Genomic DNA, 19838 nt, shown 5'->3' on the forward strand with positions numbered 1-19838 from the left:
GCTGCAGAGAAAAAGACGCGGAAGCTGAGAAAACAGTGATGCTGTCACTTGATTGGGGAGTTTGAATTTTCAAAATCAGTCCTCTTCCTCTTGCTGTATGTCTACGCGGCAGGTGCGAATAATGCATCACCACAGTCAGCTCTTCCATGCAAATGAGACACAGAATGCTGCTGTAACTGACTCGCTACCCAAACTCCATCTTTGGTTCACTTCCCTAAAGCTGTTTGATGCCATTACCCTCAGCTCAAGGTTTATTTTTGCACAGAGAGGCGCTCAATTCAATCAGTGCAATGTATGATAACGATGATAAGTGAATATTACACTTGTTTTGAAGGTCAGACAAACTCTGTGATAAAATCTAGAGTTTCTTAAAAAGGGTTCAGTCCTTTTTTTTTTTTTGCTTAATGGTTTTGAAAGGGCTATGTATGCATTTCTCAAACTGACTGTAATGTTCTTAACGCTGCTGTCACCCAGTTCTTCCTCTTTTGCTTGCAACTGGTCCAGAATGCTGCAGCACATCTTTTAACAGGAGCATGCAGGTGAGAGCACATTTCCCTCCATAATTCCTGTGCATTTTAAGTCTGATTTTAAAAACCCCTCTGTTGAAACTCAGGCTGTTTTTTGTTTTTTATATGCTAGAAAATATTTCATGAGAAAAATAAGCTGAGCATTATCACCCTAAAACTGCAGTGCACCAATGACAGTCTCAAAAACACTGATTTAGAGTTCCAGAGTTTCAAATGTGACAAACATAAGGAACTAACCTTGTCAGCTTGTACCATAGAGCTTTCTTTCTCATTGTTTTTATTCAGAGGCAGTTTTAGGTTCAAACATTACAGTAATACAACTTGCCATTGTGTAGCGTGAGCTGGCGTGCTCAAGCTGCAGCAAGAGAGGAGGGGTGAGTGTAGATGGAGGTTTTATAGATTCATACATTTTAAAAGGAAGCAACAGTAGAGTTACATCTAAGCCACTTTAAAGCAAGATGGGACTATTTTCATGGAGAAAAAAAAAAAACATTGATTGATTTTAGTACAGAGAGATTACTTTTTAAGCCTTTAATCAATAAAGGATTTTTAAGATTTTAGTGTCTGCCAACAAATGATTTAAAGGTCTAGCTCAAGCCTCAGACATCATTGAGGTCAAAAGGTGCAGGTGACCTCAGACCAAGGCCAAAATGGTACCCATGCAAAAGTTTAGAGTTACTTAAATTAGATTAAGCATGACAAATAGATAAGAGGTTCAATTTGGAAAATTTAGTCCCCTTGTCTGTACTTCCTGTTGGTTGGCTGGGCTATGTGTCCCCTCATATCACTGACCAGTTGTTTCTGGTTGTGCCAAGACCAAACAGAAGTATGGAGTAGACCTGTTTCCATACTTTGTCACAAAAGAGAAAGCGAAGGTAGATGTATGATTCCTAGTAATCTATGACAGTGAACTAACATGCACTAACTGACACTGAGTGCAACTATCATTTATACACATCTGCTTTTCCTTAGTGTCAAAAGTCCTCATGGCTTTTAACTCAGAATGAAAGTTTTTCTTCTTGGTGTTTTTGCTTTTATAATTTTGTTGTCTTTTATGGTTTTGCTATTGATTGTACAGCACTTTGAACATAAATTGGACTTTACTGGGCTTGACAAACACTTTTTGGAGGATGTGTATAGGGGCTGTAACCATTTAAACAGTGTAAAGTCCTCTATTGTTAGCTGGTGTGATGGTCTTTGAGAGAATGACACAATATTTAGCAGACAATGTTAAACATAGGGACACAGAATTAATCCAAATGTCTTTTTTTGAGCATTTCATAAATGTTTTAATGAACACTGCATTGCATATAAACACTGTGCAACACAGTTGCAGCCTATGGTATGCAATATTGAAGTGATTTAATGCCAATGCATCTCTCCCCAGAGCTTTACACAGAATGACAAGTGCTGTTGGGAGTTTTGAGGCACCAATTATAGTGACAGCTTCCCCAGAGACATATGAAGCATATGTGTTATGACACTTCTTTTTTTTCTTTTTTCTGTTAAAAAAACATTTGTGCCGTTTTCATAAAATGGAAGAATGGATGGCAACAGACTAAATCGAGCAAATCCAGTTAACTTTAATTCAATTCTACTACAAATATTGTTACTGCAACTAGTTATAACAGGTTGCATTATGAAATATAGTGGGAACTGTAACATATAAATAACAGTAGTAGTAGTAGTAGTAATATTACATTAGTATGAAATATAGTGGCAGTATTTAAAAAAATAAGTTTATGACAGTTTTATTACCATAATATTAATATTAAATACTATGAAATATTGCATAATATTGTCATATTGCTATTACTACTAATGTTACTATATAAATATAATGTGTTTGCGTATCATACTATGGGATGTATGTTTTTGCCAGTTCTCCCATTTTGTCTGACGGTAATTTGACACCAGTAAACAAAGTAGTCGTGACTCCCTCAAAGCCAATCCCAGCTCAGTTAAAATCCACAGACAGCCAATCAGATCTCAGAACCGTTTGAAATGAACGCTGGTCGGACCAATCAGAGGCCTTCGCGCCTTCCTAGTCACTGGTGGGTTTTGGCCGGAGAGGGAGGGAGAACAAGCTCTACGTCAAACGTTAGCAAAGTTCGTTTTAAAATATTATAAAGCTTAATTTATTAATTCCTCGTCTCGCTACGGATATTTTAATCATTTCACCCACTGGATTGTACACACAACTTCAAGGTAAGTGCATCTGCCCGCCAGATACGTTTGTGATACAAAATAGCAAATCGCTTGTCGTTTCTCTTTGTTGAGAATTTGGGGCTTAGCCGAAGCTAACTCAGACTGGCTGTATAACGGGCGATACGGGCTCCGACTAATTTCTGGAATCTTAACTTATTTGTACTGGCCCAAGTGAAAATGCTGTCGGGAGTGTGAAGTTACATATACCTTGGCGAACCTTTTTCGTTATAGCGCAAAGTTTGATTAGAATTGTTAGATAGTTTTGTGGCGTTAGTGACACTCTTGCGGACGGGCTGTTCGCCAACCTTCAGATTAACGCAACGCAACCAGAAATTAGACGGCGCCTGCTTAGTGAAAGACACTCTTTAATCGACTGCAACGCTAACATTAGCCTATTCGGACTGTAGCTGCCTGCGTGCCATATACTTTAATATGTTTTGCTGGAATACTGAGATTGAATTTAGTTTTGTCGAACTTATTCACACATGCATGGGGTTGTTTCTTTGGCGGATGCGTTTGGTTTCTTCGCCAACAGTATTTGAATGCATGACGTTTTCCCTCCTTTCCTTTTTATCGCTTCTAGCTGCATCGGCACTATCTTGAAGCTAACAAAGCTAACGTAAGCCGCATTTCGTTAAAGCAACAGTTCCTGCTTATTACAGCGGAGTTGTGGCATAAATAATACGCTGCTATTCAAGAATCAAGCAGTAAAGCGTCCTCTTTAGCTTTACGGATCCATAAGCAAAACGGTGAATTTACAATGAGTAAAACTGCTTGATATTATTTGTATGCATACCAAATCACATATAATACTGCAGTTAAATGAGAGAAAAGTCCATGCAAAAATGTACAAATGTGGACATTTTAAAGCAGGACGTTGGTTTACATTGATTGTGATATGTGCTTTGCATTGCATATTCTAATATAGAGATCTATGTAAAGTAGAATGCTACTGCATCATACAGAAACATTGATGTGAATAGTAATAGCGGACGTAAAGTTTATGCAGCTGTGGGTTATCTGCGTTGTTTCTCTCTTAGACTGAAGGAGATCAGGTAGATTCGTCCTGCTCATGTGAAGGTTAAATATTCCAGAAATGCAGGAATGTTAACTCAATAAGCTATTACTTCCTCGGTGGGAGTTTACAACTTGATTCACATGTCACATTTCAAAGGGGCTGCATACCAGGTGGAGCTCAACAGCAGTCTCCAGCACAAAGAGGTGGGGTTGGGTGTGGGTGGGGGTCTCTGCCTGACTTCTATTTAAAACTCCACCCATGGTACAGCCGTATCCTTTCATGAGCCAAGCCTGGGATCTAATGGGAAACTCTCATCAGTCAGGATTCAGCCCTGACTTCCACATCCCATATGGAACTCAGCAAGCGAGCCAGGAGAGCAGCGCAGGGACGTACTTTGGGTGTGTCATACTGAGATGGTTTTCCCGCAGATGTTGTGGATTTTTGTGTTTTTAAAGGATTAGATCAGTTTCTGGTGGATTAGGGTCAAACTGAAAACTTTTGACTTTCCTTGGCTGTTAGTAATAATCCTTGTGATTGGACTGGTGGCGCCTTTGTAAATGAGTGGACTTATTTTCTGATTATAAGGCTTACAGGAAATTAATGAGGTATTTGATTTCAAATGTGATTGTACAGCATCAACTCTTGTCAAGTTTAAGAAGAAGTGGTTCTTTGAAAGGTATATGTGATGGTTAATTCAAATTCAGAAGAACAATTTAGGGTCAAAAGCACAACCCGAACAACTAATCCAGACTTCAATGTAGCTACTGTATACTTTGACATTTACTCAAGCAAGGCTCTGTGTTAACCGCTGGAATTTTAATTAGCAAGTCTGGTGACAGGAGGCTGTCATTACAGTATGTGGCTAAAATTGTCATCAGTGGAGCGCTGAAGGCAAAGACCTAAATTTACTTTGCTGAAGCCAAAGCATGTTGTCTTGAACATGGTTAAATCAGCGTTTCCTTCCTTGCAGTAACTTCTATTCTTGCTAAAGTGCTATTTTTACATACTGCAACATGTCCTATGTGTTTTGGGCTTGCAATCGCAAGATGAGATGGAAAAGGAATTTAGAATAACAGAAACATGCACATTTGAGTTGACAGAATTTCTTTTGTTGTTTTTTTATGTCTGCATTGCTGGACTTGAATTGTTGCCAGCTAAAAAATCAATAAAATATCAGTTGTTGGTTTCTGCAGGATTATATATATATATGTCAGACAAACTCAGTGGGTGTCTGTTGTAAAACTGACCAGCTGTTAACACAGTTTTATAAGCCCACTTGAATGTTATGGTTGTTGTCAAAGGGGGTGCCATAATTGACAAACTTGCTAGCTACAACAGCTCAGTTTTCTATCATTTGTAGAGTGGCTGGTGTAAAATGACTTGCCTGGTTGGCTGTAACTTGAATGGAACAACTCTTTCAGACAGACAGCTTTGGGTAAACCTAGCAGGGACAGACCTGTCAGCAGTTCTGCAGTAGTGTGGTGGTTTCCTAGCCACTGAGCCTCCCTGGTCACTAATGTTCCATAATGCTGACCTTGCCTGGCCCACCTCATTGTGTACAGTGGTGCGTCCTGCTGTAGGATTCTGCCATTCTAAAGTGTTCACTAACATAGGTTGTTTGTCCTTCCAAAACATGTTGAAATTGTAAACTAAGAATGTACAAAGGTTGATCAAGTGTGTAAACATAGACACAATATTATTTAGAATATACTAATTCATGTTTGTAATACATCCAAAGCATATCAGCTGAAAGTAATGTGTTACTTTATTGACTTATGTGCCTCTCTTTTTGCCAAGGCAGTTCAAGAGCTGGTTGAAGCCAGTGCCAAATCTCAAATCAGCTGTTTTCATTTCAACAGCCAAAGAACTATCTCTCAGCTAGGAAAACTGGTTATAGAGTGGCACCAACACTTAGTCTGGTCAACAACTAAGAATCATTTGCGTCACAGGCTGAGGTTGGAATTATGAGGACTAACAAGACCAGGCAAGATTTTGTGATTGCTATCTTTAAAAAACAAACAAACAGCTTGTTTGTTAAATCCAAAGATGAAGAACAACCATAGCATCAGCATTGATGTCAAATCAAGGCAACAGTTTGTGGAAAGCCAGTGAAGTCATTTGTCTATATGAATGTTGTTTTTAAACAGCCTTGCAAATTTAAATGCTAGCACATAAAGTTCACAAACACTGACTGCTATTTGCAATGGCGTTTAGAAATGCTGCCTGGTGATTTTAAAATATCAAATGGCAGCAAAAAATAAGACAATTACCTTACGGGCTTTGCAGTAGTGGTAAAGTAGAGGGAGATTCAATAACAAAAGCAGTGTTCAAACAGATGTATACAGCGGCACAATGATGAGACTCGTTCATGGCTTTCTAGCCCATGGAAAAGCAAACTGGTTCTTAGAAAGTTTGCAAGTTGAACCAACTCCGAACCAACACCAGCCCAGAACTGGCATCAGTGCAAAGGGGATTTTAGCAATTCTGAAGCAGGTACTGCTAAATCTCTATCACAGGAAAGTAACAAGGTAGTTGGTGTCAACAATAGCATTTAACTTTTTTTGTTTTGTTTTTAATGAGGATGACCTCAATTTGCTGCACCACCTATCTGCCAAGTTATTTTCACACATCGGGGGAAAGAAATTAAATCGGAAGTACAGATTGAGTTGACTTTCATTTTGGTCCTGTGTATTTCAGGGTTTCGCTTAGGGGGTTTGGTCTGGACTGTGGATGTAGCAGTGTATTATGTTGTCCTACATTAAATTTTAGAGTTAATTATGTTGTTGAGTAAGTGCCTGGGGAATGGCCAGAACAACTCCAGTCTGGTTGGAGTAGCAGAGGGGGAGGTGGTTTTTCTCATCTGTCCGTGTTTCTGTTTTTGCTCAGGAGCATCTCACAGCCCTAAATGAAATCTTCTGTACGTGCTTTCTCTAATCCTTAGCCTTGTGCCTTTTTGAACAGCATTTGCTAAGTACAGTCACATGATAAATTGTGTGTTGGCTGTTTGGTGTATTACTTTGCCCATCAGTTGTTGGTCAGATTATTTGAGTTTGTGATTTTACTTTTTCAATTGGCAATGTTTTTCTCAATCAGAACAGTCAATTGAGATGCGAGTATTTAATGTTGTTCCTGTCCAGCCATAGTGAGTGACAATGAAACCATTGAGATTTTGAGAGATCACTATCCTTGTCATTCAAGTGTTGAAGTTTGAGCTCATGCTGCTCTTCAGTGGCCTGCATGGGGACAGAAAGGGCAGGGTGCAATGACAAGGACCATCATTGTTTCAATTTATGCATCTTCACTCAATTCCAAGTTATGTATGCGCCCACTGCATTGACAGATTAAAAACAAAAAATAAAATAATAATAATAAAAATGACTATTAGGAAAATTGTAACAGGAACATCTACTCTAAAGTGTTTGGATGAAAGTAGAAAATATTTCACAGTGGTTTTCACTTTTAATCCAAAAATGATGATTTAGGAAGGTCTTTGAAAGTCTTGAAAAAAATTATTTTATTTCCTAATTGCTGTGTCTCCATTCTTACTTGTTTGTTTTTCTGCCTTCTCCGGTCTTTCAACTTCATGTGTCTTTGCTCCCCTAAATCTTCTGTCCTCCCTCTTTCACTTTCTATTTAAGTCACTTTCTTTCTTCCGCCCCATACTTGCTTCTGCTCTCAATGGTTATTTCTTGTGTTTCTCTCTTTTTCAGGTCAATGACAATGCCTACTGTAAAGTACCAGAAAGGAGACACGGTGATGGGGCGCTGGCCTGGCAGCAGTCTGTACTATGAAGTCAAGGTGCTGGGCTTTGATGTCCAAAGTCAACGCTACACTGTCATCTACAAGGATGGTACAGAGCTGGAACTGAGGGAGCAAGACATCAAGGTAGACCTTCTTGCAAACTACACTTTACTCTGTCTTCCACAGTTTATGTACACACTTTCTTGACCAGTAACTAGACTTAAGTCATTTTTTCAGTGGTAAGATTAGATCTCGGGCTTTACCGCAATAACGGTAGTGTCAGCTCAAACAAAATGCCATTGGGGATATTAATCGCTAAGCAAAACATTTTTCAAAGAAAGGTTTAGATGTACCTAAAGCTCAAAAAAAGTGGACCAGTATTGTGATTAGGGCTGTCGATGTTAGGTCATAGAATGTGATGTGCATATGGACTCACTCTTTTGTTTTATTGCTGGTTTTTCTTAGCGTGCGGCTGGTTTCCAAACCCGCTCCCGCTCCCGCTCTCGTTCCCAGTCTCCAGGCCGTCGTCGTAGCCGGTCGCGCTCACCTGCAAGGACCACTCGCCGCTCATCTTCTCGTACGGCGGCAGCCGTCGCTGCTGCTGCTATAACAGACAGTGCACCGTCCTCTCGCAGGGATATAAAGCTGAAGGATACATTGGAAGTCAGACTCAGTCCCCTGGTAAGTGCCACAGCTACTTTGTCATTCTCTGTTCATAGCACTAGTGTCCCTGGAGCAGCTGATATGCAGAAAGACAGGCTGATAATAGGATATCGTCAGAACGAGTGTGTCTGTACACAGGTTACGAAGGTAATGATGGGAAATTTCATATTGGAGTTATTGTACCATATATAGAAATTATTTTCTTCAGCAGTGACCTGACCATGTTTATGTAGTTGCAGGGTCAGTTATTGTTTTAAATAGGTGCTATACACAAGCATGACCCTGTTGCCTGCCCAGGAGCCTTGTCAAACTCACCATACATGAAATTTTATGCCAATCAAAATCGTGTAATCAAGTTACCAGGGGGTTTTTCGGACTCAGAATGGACCTTTGTACGACTATGCACAACAGTAAACATTATCTATGTACATTAAAGGCAATGAGTCAGTGTTACCTTATTTGTTAGAAATCTAAGCATTTTCCTGTTTTTTCTGACCTTTTGATTAATGAAAATATCTTATTACACATAATTAAATGAGACTCCAATTAACAAAACAAGTTTAAAAAAAACTGATTTGCTATTTTCAGTCTCAATTCTTGCAGTTCTAGGACTGGTGATTTTAATTTGGTGTTGCACCTACTCACTATCCCCACACCCAAAAAGGGTGTGGGGATAGTGCCAGAAATGTTTCTGTGCAGGAACAACCCTGATGGCAGAAGTGATAGCCTGGAAAATGTGTGGAATTTGCAAAGCAAAATACAGAGGCAGCCAGCCAAGTGTACGCAAAGTCATTTGTGAAAAGGTTGCAGCATTAAGTGGAGCCTAAACTGACTCAGTTTTTGCTTCCTGGAGCTACATTTTGTTGTTAACGTTACAAGGCAACAGTGACAGTTTCTGCCCCAGATTAGCACATTTTATTTGTAGGAGGTGCCTTGAACCTGGTATAAGCAGCTATGTGTTTGATTTCTGCAACACCCCTTAGTCATATAGTCATACTGCAAGAGTCCTAGGCTGATGGGGTAATTTCTTGATTCATTGTGGTTGTGTTGTAAAAGAAGTTCTGTAATTTCCACTCACCACAAGGGTCAGTATTATTGACATCAATCACTGTTCCACAACACCTAGTTATACTTTTTTTTTTTTAAACTTCCCTCACCAGGGAAATGTGATTCATTGCAGTGTGGCACTAAATTCCAGTCTTGATTTCATGTGTTGAAGATCATCTAAGATTTGTTGCACTATAACATAAAATACTGACTGTGAAAAAAAGAGTAGAATAAACATCAGCATAGATAAGATGACAAATCTGTCTGGTACAGATAACTGAAGATGTGCCATTAGCTGATTTTTGAAAGGTGTACACTTGCCTGGCAAGATCCAGTTCATTGTCAAATGCCCTAAATCATCAGTACCTTGTCATTGTAGGGAAATGAGTTGGTGTCTGTCTCTCTGTCACTAGATTTTGACCATAACACCGTCACGTTCCCTCTGTCTACTCCTCACGTTGCTTTTTTCCCTTTTTGTCTCTTTCTCATCTCCATCAATCTCCCTCCATTGTTTGATGGGCAGCAACAGACAAAGGCTGCTGAGAACAATAGCAACAATAAGCATGAAAAGAAAGAGGAGAAACAAAAAGAGGAGAATAACACTGCTAGCAAAGTAAATGAGGTGAGTTTTGTCTTGTCCTTAAAAAACCTGTTCATCTGTGTGCAAAACTTGATAACTTTCACACTTTTAGAGAGGTTAACTGAAGGAGAGGTTGAGTGAAAAGTTTGATAGTCGACTCTGGCATTGCCCAGCTGTTGCCAGTACACAGGTGAAGGCAAACCACAGTTATCATAAAAAGGAAAACATGTTGAGAACTCATATGAAACTAGTTTTACGAAAAAGGGAACTACAAACAAAACAGCTGATATTCTGGGCGTTACTCACTTTCTAAAAGTGAATGGGCTTTGAGGGAAGTTGGAGCTAATGGAATGTCATGATGCATGCACGTTGGGGGGCCGTGTGTGTGTTTTCCAACTGGGAGAGGCTCCTCTCACAAGACTGTGTAGCCAGTCACATGGTGTACCAACATGTGCCGCCTCTTTACTTTCCAGTCTTCTAAACATTTCTGACACCTTTGCAGGGTTTCGTTTTGTTAACAAAGTAAGGAAAGGTAGACATCTCTGCTTCCTGAAGGGGTTAAGATACAACATTTCTATTTGTGATACCTGCAATTTGAATTGAATTTCTCTGTGTACAATTGCAGGTGTGAGACCAGCAAGTTTATAAATGCCATTGTTAGTCTATATGAGTATGTGCCCTAAGTAATAATCCTGGATAACTATATCCTCTATAAGAAGCTTTCTGTAGAAAACAAAGAGCTCAGAAATAGCTTTGGGAATGTGTTTTTCTTTAGTTAACAGAAGACAAAGCTTGAAGTTGACTTCATGAAAAAATTGAAATTGAGAAGAACCTAAGCTGGGGATGACTGAGAAAGAGTCTCAGTATTTTAATACATCCCCAAAGGCTTGAAATTTATACATCTGGGGATCTTTGGGAATTGTACTATTTGATTTGATCCACATTTTGAACTTCTCCAAACATTATATTCACTAGTGTAATTTGTATTCGAAGGAATGTGTTGTGTCGTGGCATATTATTACACAAGACCAAGAACGCTGACATGTGTTTCAAATCACTTTGTATTTTAAATACAAGATCAGCCTACTCTCACATACTTTCTGTGCTTAATAATCAGCCATACAATAATGTGAATGATAATAATCAAATAAATGTGAAAGCAGCACCCTTCAAAGTTGAAAATTGTGACTAAAGTAAAGATCCTTCGTGTTCTAAGAGATTGTTTATTCCAGAATGCATCGAAGTGCTTAACTCTAACTAAGGAAATTAATGCATTCAGCTTCTCTGGGTGTTGGCAGTACTGAGTTCAGTCTTTTTTGCCCATCCTCCTCATGTATGTAGTGAAGATAACCCATGTATTTATATACAATTAAAATATATGAATCACGTTTTCTATTTCCTCAAGACTGCTTAAGTTTGCGCTAAAAGAGTTACCAATACCTTGTCAATCAAGTGAGTACAAGTGACTAAGGATGCAGGATTATATCAAACACGGTATTATTGAGTGCAAGAACTTTGTTAAAATTGTTGATGCCACGTCTTGTAAAGTGTATTATTTCAATTTGTTGTGTATTTGTTTTAATGGTTTGAAATTCTAAATAAGTCTAAATTTCTTTCCAGAAGATCGAGGCTAAGGCAGACGCAGAGCCTGAGAAGAACCAAGGCCGCTACAATCTACGCCGCAGGAAGGATGATGGAGAGGGCAAACCAGAAGTGCAGCAGGAGAAGGAAGTTAAAGTGGCTGCACCTGCTCCTGCTGCCACCCCCTCCACCCCGCTCGACTTTGGAGGGAAGATAGGTATGTTGCAAGATGTCAGTATGTAGATAGTAACCGGTGAAGGATGCCTTCAGAGTTTATTTATGTCATTTCATTTTCCTTTTTTAGCTGTGTTTTTATGTTATTAATGCCTCTCTTACGTCATGTAAACATAAGTAAAAAATTGTACTAATTATTACGGAGCTGTTTTATAAGTTTGCAGAGGTTTCTACTTTTCTGGTCACTCAGTTTACTGTGTGGATTCTCAGCCTATCAGGGTCCTGGCAGTGCACAATGAAGCTAGAATTTAATCTATTTTACCTGTGGTGTTACCAGAAAAATAAGCATTTTGTGCCAGTCTGTGTTTTCATAAATTATGCACAGCTCCTGCTCTTTCTATAAGAATGGAACACTGACGGTCTAGATGCGTGACACAATCCAGAAAATAAAACAAAAATCTGCTTTCCCTCTGCTCGTCCCTCAGCCTCACAGTCATGTGTTGTACATAAGTCATTCCATCTCTCATGGCTCAGCTGTGTGACTTCCTTGAGTGCTGGGAAGCATAACAATTGGCAGTGTGAAACCAGTTGGTTAATTCATGTGCATTTGTCCATATGACAGTTGTGTCTAGCTTGATGTGCTGAAACTGACAACACTGGTATGCCTGGTATGTCTTTTTCTACCTCCAGGAGCGTACTTCTGGCTGCTCTTCCTGCCAGCCTGGGTTCTTTTCGTGGTACTTCAAGGTGACCTGGAGGACCCCAGCCTCACCAACTTCCCCCCTCCTCTGCCTCCACTCGAAGCCTTCTGGGATCCCCAGGCTCTTGGCTTCGTCGTCCTCTGGATCTTATTCCAAGTCCTGCTCTACATCTTGCCTGTTGGAAAGGTGAGTGAGAAGAGCTGAAACCTGTAGACACAAAGATAAATGTTCGAGTTATTGACAGCAGAAGTCCTTGTAGGTATACACAAAAGCAGTCTGACTTCCCTGCTTGTTCTATAATAGTGTGTAATGTAATTAGAAGAGTGTTCTACTGAACCCAGTGCAAACAGTCTGATAAAGTGGTAGCTGTTTCTCTGTATGCGCTGGTTTAAGAAAGATCCATGTGAACCAGCGCATGACTTTTCCGGTTTGTTTACTCCGGCAGGAGGCAGGAATTGGATTAATGGTCAGGAGTAACATTTTATGAGCTGCTTGACAGGAAAGAGGAAGTTCTCATTCGTTCCCTCCTGGGCCATTTCTGCCCCCTGATATCATAAACTCACTGAGATTACTCTGTGCCCACCTCGGTGATAAATCACATACATATATCTCTTGTAAACGGTATTTCATTCCAAGTTGCCCTTTCATCTTCTAAAAATGCCTTCAGTGTCGTGTCCCCCTTCCAAAGTCACTGCAGTGCACATGGTCTGCTGATAATCCCACTGTTTTTCTGTTTCTCTTTCTAGCTGAGTGAGGGAATGCCACTGAGGTCTGGGGAGAGGCTCAAGTACAGAACTAATGGTGAGACTTTGTGAAGCAAGTGCTTTGACTCCAACTCCCACTGGGAAGATACGATGCCTATTCCACTACAATCCGTTCGTCTTAGTCACTCAGTGTAACTGTGGCCTCATTTGAATTTATTTATTTATTTTGTTCATTCAGTTTGTCACATTTAGTGAACTTGGACACACTGATGCTATGTTTTTAATACCATTCAACAGTTTTGAAGTGATGACTCACTACAGGCTTAAGACTAACATTCATTTCATAAATCAAACTTATATATGTTTATATATAATTTGGTAGTGTTGATTTAATTTCTGGTTGCTTGCATGTTGTCTTCCCCATCTTTCTTTCTAATGTTTCTTCATATGTTTGTGTCTCCTCGTCGCTCCAGGTTTCTTTGCCATTACAGTGAGTGCTGTAGCAGTGGTTGCAGCAGTGCACCAGGGTGTTGACCTCACCTACATCCACAGCCGCTTCTTGCAGCTGGCCACGGCCACCTTCCTCATCTCCGTCCTGCTTAGCATCTACCTGTACATCCGCTCTCGCTACGCTGCCCCGGAGCAGCGGGCACTGGGGGGAAACTCTGGTAAGGGAAAAGATCAGGAGTTACTCACCGATCAGATACTTTCTGTTGTGCCTCTTCTGGTAATATGTTGAGTTTGACTGTTGTCTGTTGTAAATTTGCACCGTTTTTTGAGTTCTTTCTTCTTTGTGTAATTCTTCAGGCAATGTGGTCTATGACTTTTTCAAAGGACGTGAGCTCAATCCCCGCATTAAGAGCTTTGACCTGAAATTCTTCTGTGAGATGCGTCCTGGACTGATTGGCTGGGTGAGTTGTCATTTGTAAACTAAAGCAAACGTTTGTTTCAAAGATGCATTTAGTGAGGCTCAGTGTCAGAATTTGTTTCTTATTATTGTTATTGTTGTTATTGCTGTAAGCAGCCTGTTTTATGCTGTCATAGCCAGATACCATGACACGCTTGGTGTGTCTTGATTTAAAATGTTACTGTTTAACTCTGCTTCCTGTAGAGTTCTGCTTGATCGGTTTCAAGAGGGCCTGTCATTTTCTACATAAATTGCACTCTCTAGTGGCCATATGTGGAACTGATTCTTAACCTCAGTCATGTAGTACAAACTTAATGAATGCCTTGTGTTTGTTTGTGCAAAAGCATTGTGACTGCTTATGCAGATTGCTAATGTAAAAAAAATTAACAGGCTTCAGTCTTTAAACTGGCAGTTTTATAAGCTGGTTTGGTGCAAAGCTATGAATAGCAATTGGCAGTAAGCTCTGCAAATGGCGACATGACATTCTGGACAATTAGGAGACAATCATAATAATGTTGGATTTTATGTCTTTCACTGTCAGTGCTTGATCAACTTTGCCATGGCGCTGGCGGAGATGAAGCAGCAGGAGCTGGATGCTCCATCATACTCCATGATCCTCGTGAACCTGTTTCAGCTTCTCTATGTGGTGGACGGCCTGTGGAATGAGGTACACTAGTGGGCTATAACCTGCTTATTTTCTCAAAGAGCTTACTCAAGGAATATTTGCTAAAACACATTACCCGACTATTAAACAACTTCTAAACCTTTCTTTGTCTCTTTTGTTCAGACTGAATGAGTAATGACTGAATGTGTCTCGTTCTCTCTCACAGGAGGCCATCCTGACCACCATGGACTTGATGCATGATGGTTTTGGATTCATGTTGGCTTTTGGTGATCTGGTGTGGGTTCCTTTTACGTACACCCTGCAGGCTTATTACCTGGTCAGCCACCCCAACCCCCTGAGCCTCCCAGCAGTCGCAGCCATCCTCCTACTCAAACGTGAGTAGAGGCACAACATCTCGATTTGAATTTATTGCTGTATTGTAACTGATTTTGTGAGGAGTTCTTACTACTTGATGGCTTTATGCTTAGCTACTAGGATAAAGAGACTGTTTCTCTGATAAAGATAACATTTGAGCAGTTTTTTTTATTTTAATAGTGTAAGTGTATGAGTTGGTGTTAAAGTTCCCTCTTGGCCTCTCTGTGTTTCAGTCGTTGGCTTCTACATCTTCAGGAAATCCAACTCTGAGAAGAACGCCTTCAGGAGAAACCCATCAGACCCCAAACTTTCCCGTAAGTTCCCCAACAGTCTTAGAGATATTATGTAATGAATTTTGTATTTTATTTTGCCCTGATGATTTCTTTACTTCCCTCTGGGGGAAAATTACGGTAAAGCTACTCGAGCTACTGGTGTTTGAGCTCTCTACTTGTCTTCAAAGTTACTGTCTCTGTGAACTATAGTCTGTTGAAATGTAAGTTAATTTATTCCTAAATCTTGGAGAACAATATTGAGCTCCACATCTAGACTTTACATCCCCATACTGTTTTGAAATGGTGTTCAAAAACCCTTAAACAGTCATTTTCATTTTCAGCTTTGTAAAACTAAAAACGTTCACAAAAGCAAATGGCTTCACAAATCTAAAATTAGTGTTTAGACAGTCTTTGTTTTTAACGTAAACTCAGTCTTATTGGTGTCTGAATGGAGAAAATGTTTTCATGAATAAAACAAACAATTGAATAACTCAGTATATTGTTAGAATTGTCTAATAAGCTATTTAAAAATATGCACTTCCTTCATTTGTAGAGATGAGAGTATTAGTGTTGCAGTAATTGAATGCTCCTTTTGGTTTAAAAGAAAAGGGGATGTCGTTTAGGCCTGTAGTCTTCAGTTCATGTCCTCTAACTGCAGAGCCACAGATCATTGTGTACGAACTGTGCAAATGTTTTTGTCACTAAAAGTAAAGTGAGGATGCTTTCAAGATTAATGCCATGAAATGCATGATGTCACATTAAGGTATCACTTCCTGGTGAGTGTCATACTGACATTGGCAGAACTTGACTTTACATAATTGTACACAAAGAAATTAGACAAATACATGTTCTGCATTTATTGCCAAAGTATGGTTAAAAGATCTGACTTTGTCCTTTAAAAAAATGAAAATAAATCGTTCTCACTGTTTACATCAGTCATTGTGTTTCTGTCATCTCCAGATTTGAAAACGATCCCCACAGCGACAGGGAAAAGTCTGCTGGTCTCTGGCTGGTGGGGCGTGGTCCGCCACCCCAACTACCTGGGAGACCTCATCATGGCTCTGGCCTGGTCACTGCCCTGTGGTGAGTCTGCTTGACATTTGTACCACAATTAATCATGCACTAAGGGAGCTAATCACATAAACCAAGAAGCGGTGTCAGTCTCATAATAAAGAGCTGTGAACAGATTGAAAATAATGCTTTTCTTCTGTCCTCCCTCCCGTTTATCCATTCCTCAGGCTTCAGCCACCTCCTGCCGTGGTACTACATGATCTACTTCGTGATCCTTCTCGTGCACCGAGACTCACGTGACATGAGCGATTGCAGGAGGAAGTACGGCTCGGCGTGGGACGAGTACTGCCGAACTGTTCGGTACCGGATCATTCCCCGCGTCTACTGAGGGACCCAACGCTGGACACTCCGGAGCTGAGGCCTTTTTTTTGACCTGATATTACATCCATGTGAAGGCTCACAGAAAATATGAATGGATTGACTGACTGATTAGACTTTCTTTCTCAAAGCAAGAATTTAAAAAAAAAAAAAACAAAAGACTGTTTTGATTCTGAACTGAAGGAGCTTCAATACGTTGAATTTTATGATGAATGAAAAAGACTCACTGATATTGTGAACTGTTTGGGGAACTGCCTTTTTTAATAGAAAATATTTTAAAAGTTTACAAAATGGGAGAAAAAAATAAACAAAAAAAACGCCTCTGCTAGGAATGTCTTGTTAGGATGTATATTTTTGTATATACCCATTTGTTTTTATACTTCCAGAGTAACACACCACATGCATACCTTTTTGGTACATTTTGCCCTTTGCAACCATATTCAAAATCTTACAATACAAGCTTGGCTATTACGAATAATTTTGTAAGTACGCCTTCCTATTATAATTATACTGCTCGTGTATATTGTGAAGGATGGGATTTAAAAAAGCTCCCCTTTTTTGATAAGCTGTACAGTGAAGCTAAGACTCATGTTACTTCTCAGGACCCGGGACTTTGCCAGAAAGTTGAATTAGGAAAGTTTTGTCTTAATAATTTTGTTGTGTATAATTTTATATAGATATTTAGTTTTGACTTGAGAGTGTAAAATGATTTTAGAGGTTTCATGAAAAATGCACTAATGCGTTATGGCATTTTTATTTTATTTTTTTTTCTTCTTACATTATCAATTCCAAAGTGTATTTGATTTGGCTTTGCTACCTCAGGTTCACTCACTGTCCAGTTCTCCCTCCTCGGTGCCCTCTGGGAGGCAGTGTGTGTAATTATGAGTGTGATGTCACTGCTAAATGAGTTCAACTTGTTCTTCATTTCTACAATAATGTCGCTATCCATTATAATTAAGTGGTAGCCATCCACATCACAGATGAGTCATGCTTTTAGGATAGAAATCCCAACTGCTTTCACATTTTCCTCAGTTATTCCCTGCATTGTTGTGGAAACTATTTGTATTTTGTCCTGGCAATTTCTGAATCATACTTTCTATTGTGAACTGGTTGTCAATTTCTCAACAGTGCCACGTGAATTTGGTTTTTACCTTTTTTTAAGCTTTAACTTGCCAGGTCATGAGACAATGACTATTTTAATGAAGTTTATACTGTGACAACATGCAGAGCTGTCGACTGCTTTAGCAATTGTAACCTGTGCAAACCCAAAAAAAGTATTTTTATGCTTGTGCAGCTATAGATGATCACGCCAGTAGCAATACATTATTTAGACTAGGTAGCATTTTTTTATGCTGTGCTGACTGAATACCCTGTAAATATTGTTTTTTTTGTTTTTTGATCACGTTAATTTGAGTAAAATGAGTAGTGATAATAGTCATGTTTCTCAGTAGATATTTAATGTTGCCGTTTATTTGGGTTTTATTTTTTAAGTTAACTACCTAATTTTGACCACTGTAGTTATGTTTACACACCTAGATCAGCCATGGTTCTGGACAATACTTCAAATTGTATTACAACAAATTTAGATTGGTCTGCTATACTCTTTACCTGATCACAGAGTAAAAGAAAATGTTTGATACTTGAGATGCTACAATCCTGTTTGCTCCAGGACACATTGCAGTGATGCATATATTTGTTTATTAATATTATGATGGTAAGCGTCACTATTTGGTTTGACAGCCTATTAGTGGAAAGCAATAAGTGAGATGTACAATGTAATATGACAATAATGAATGAAGACGTTAACAGGTCCAGCAGGCTGTTGGTGAGGATGGATCAAATCTGTGACAGCGGCTGGAGAAACTTCTGTACAAATGTTGCAGCATGAAATAAAGATTTACAGTATTTCCTTTCCTTTCTGTGTACTGTTGTAGGCTTATTGACAGGCTGTGTGGTGAGCAACTGTGCTTCTCCAGAATTGGGGAAATTTCTTCTTTGAACATAGACTGACATTACTGACAGCACTTGAGAACTGCAGCCATTTTTGGAGATGTCCAGCCAGGTGGGACAAAATGTGTGAGCTTTTGGAGTGATGTGTGATTCATAAGTGACAAGTTGAAGTTGAAAAGTGAAGTGAGAAAATGAAAAGTGTGTCCAGCCGTGAGCAGGATTTGAACTCACAGCTTCAACCTTGGGGCTTTTGTCCAACGTCAGAGGGATGCCAGCTCAACACTGAGCTATTGCAGCACCCTGGCAAAACATGAAAAAAAAAAACATGTATTTTTTTTACCTTTTCAAGTCCAACACTACCTGAAAGCTGTGCTTGTAGCACTTGCACTTTACTGCAGCTTAAGAACCATTGCACTAAAGTCACTTCATCAACTTTACAAATTACTCTGGGCACGTTACAACAATAAATGCTGAAAATAACGTGACTCCACGACACCATCCAAGCCGCGGCAATACAGACGGAGGACATGACATGCTTCTGGACGGGCGGCCGGACAGCCACACAGCCAGCTCGTTCTCAGCTTTTCCAGGAGCTATTGCAGGAGCAGGATGCTGAACGTTGCCAGGGGCTCCTCACACCCTTCACCATAAAGTGTTTACCATAAACTGTTTCATATGCAAACACTTGCTTGTTTATTTAATTGCTTGTAGTTTCTGGATCCTGAACAAACGCTGTCTTATCTTGTTTGTGCTACTGTTGTAGGTACAGCAAAATGACAGTAAAGTTGATTTGAAGCAGCAGCAGCAGCAAGTGACAGAGCTTATTGTCCGAGGTGGTGGAGCGGACCGTCGGTGTGCGCTGATGAGGGCTGCGCTCCGTCCAGGGTGAGGACAGAGTGAGGAGAGACACTGGCTGGATGTCCAGGTCGGACAACAAGTGTGAGCTTTTGGAGGCTGGTGTGTTGTGTGTTTGGAGGCAGGTCATGCTTTTTTCCTCTTTAAAACATTGTTTGCACTGCTTTTGTGAAAGCTAACATTGTCAGAAATGGGATTAGAAGCTACACCTCCAGGGGAGACAGTGACCTGAACACATCGCCTTAGACTGCTCAGCTATCCTGGCCATAAAACCTATCGACAACTGACCAAATATACTGAAATCTCATATGTTTGTGGATCGATGGTTTGGTTATCTTTGATCAGTATCATGGGGTTTTAGGTTATGATAGCATCATAGAATCATGACCTATGGCAATATTGAAGTATGACCTATGTCGACATTGTAGAATACTGACCTAAGACATCATTGTAGAATCTTGACCTATGACAACATTGTAGAAACGTGAGGTAGGACAACATTCTAGAATCTTGACTTATGACATTATTATAGAATCTTGACC

The 19838-nt window shown here is 39.8% G+C and overlaps 1 protein-coding gene across 4 annotated transcripts; it reads left to right on the forward strand.

The window, feature by feature from the left end:
- The first annotated feature begins 487 nt into the window (after positions 1-487).
- On the forward strand, positions 488-18406 carry lbr (lamin B receptor). Of its 4 annotated transcripts, none has more exons than XM_008288872.1 (14): positions 488-539; positions 7464-7638; positions 7960-8175; positions 9728-9826; positions 11405-11582; positions 12230-12426; positions 12987-13041; positions 13418-13612; positions 13752-13855; positions 14393-14518; positions 14682-14850; positions 15064-15144; positions 16063-16185; positions 16341-18406. In XM_008288872.1, exons 2-14 carry the CDS (start codon positions 7468-7470, stop codon positions 16499-16501), a joined length of 1875 nt encoding a protein of 624 aa, XP_008287094.1. In that variant the 5' UTR covers positions 488-539; positions 7464-7467; the 3' UTR covers positions 16502-18406. The 4 variants fall into 4 exon arrangements, with proteins under 4 accessions (XP_008287094.1, XP_008287093.1, XP_008287091.1 ...); XM_008288871.1 differs by lacking the exon at positions 488-539 and adding an exon at positions 2594-2735; XM_008288869.1 differs by lacking the exon at positions 488-539 and adding an exon at positions 4027-4151.
- The last annotated feature ends 1432 nt before the right edge of the window (positions 18407-19838 follow it).

The sequence above is a fragment of the Stegastes partitus genome, unplaced genomic scaffold (genome assembly GCF_000690725.1).
Source record: "Stegastes partitus isolate 25-593 unplaced genomic scaffold, Stegastes_partitus-1.0.2 Scaffold578, whole genome shotgun sequence".
In the NCBI taxonomy this organism is placed as follows: Eukaryota; Metazoa; Chordata; class Actinopteri; family Pomacentridae; genus Stegastes; species Stegastes partitus.

Bases quoted from the DNA above. Each gene is read 5' to 3' on its own strand.
- lbr (XM_008288869.1), top strand. From the start codon at position 4,033: ATGAGCCAAGCCTGGGATCTAATGGGAAACTCTCATCAGTCAGGATTC. The intron at 7,639-7,959 runs GTAGACCTTCTT...GGTTTTTCTTAG, and splicing joins TGAGGGAGCAAGACATCAAG to CGTGCGGCTGGTTTCCAAAC. The intron at 8,176-9,727 runs GTAAGTGCCACA...TTTGATGGGCAG, and splicing joins AAGTCAGACTCAGTCCCCTG to CAACAGACAAAGGCTGCTGA.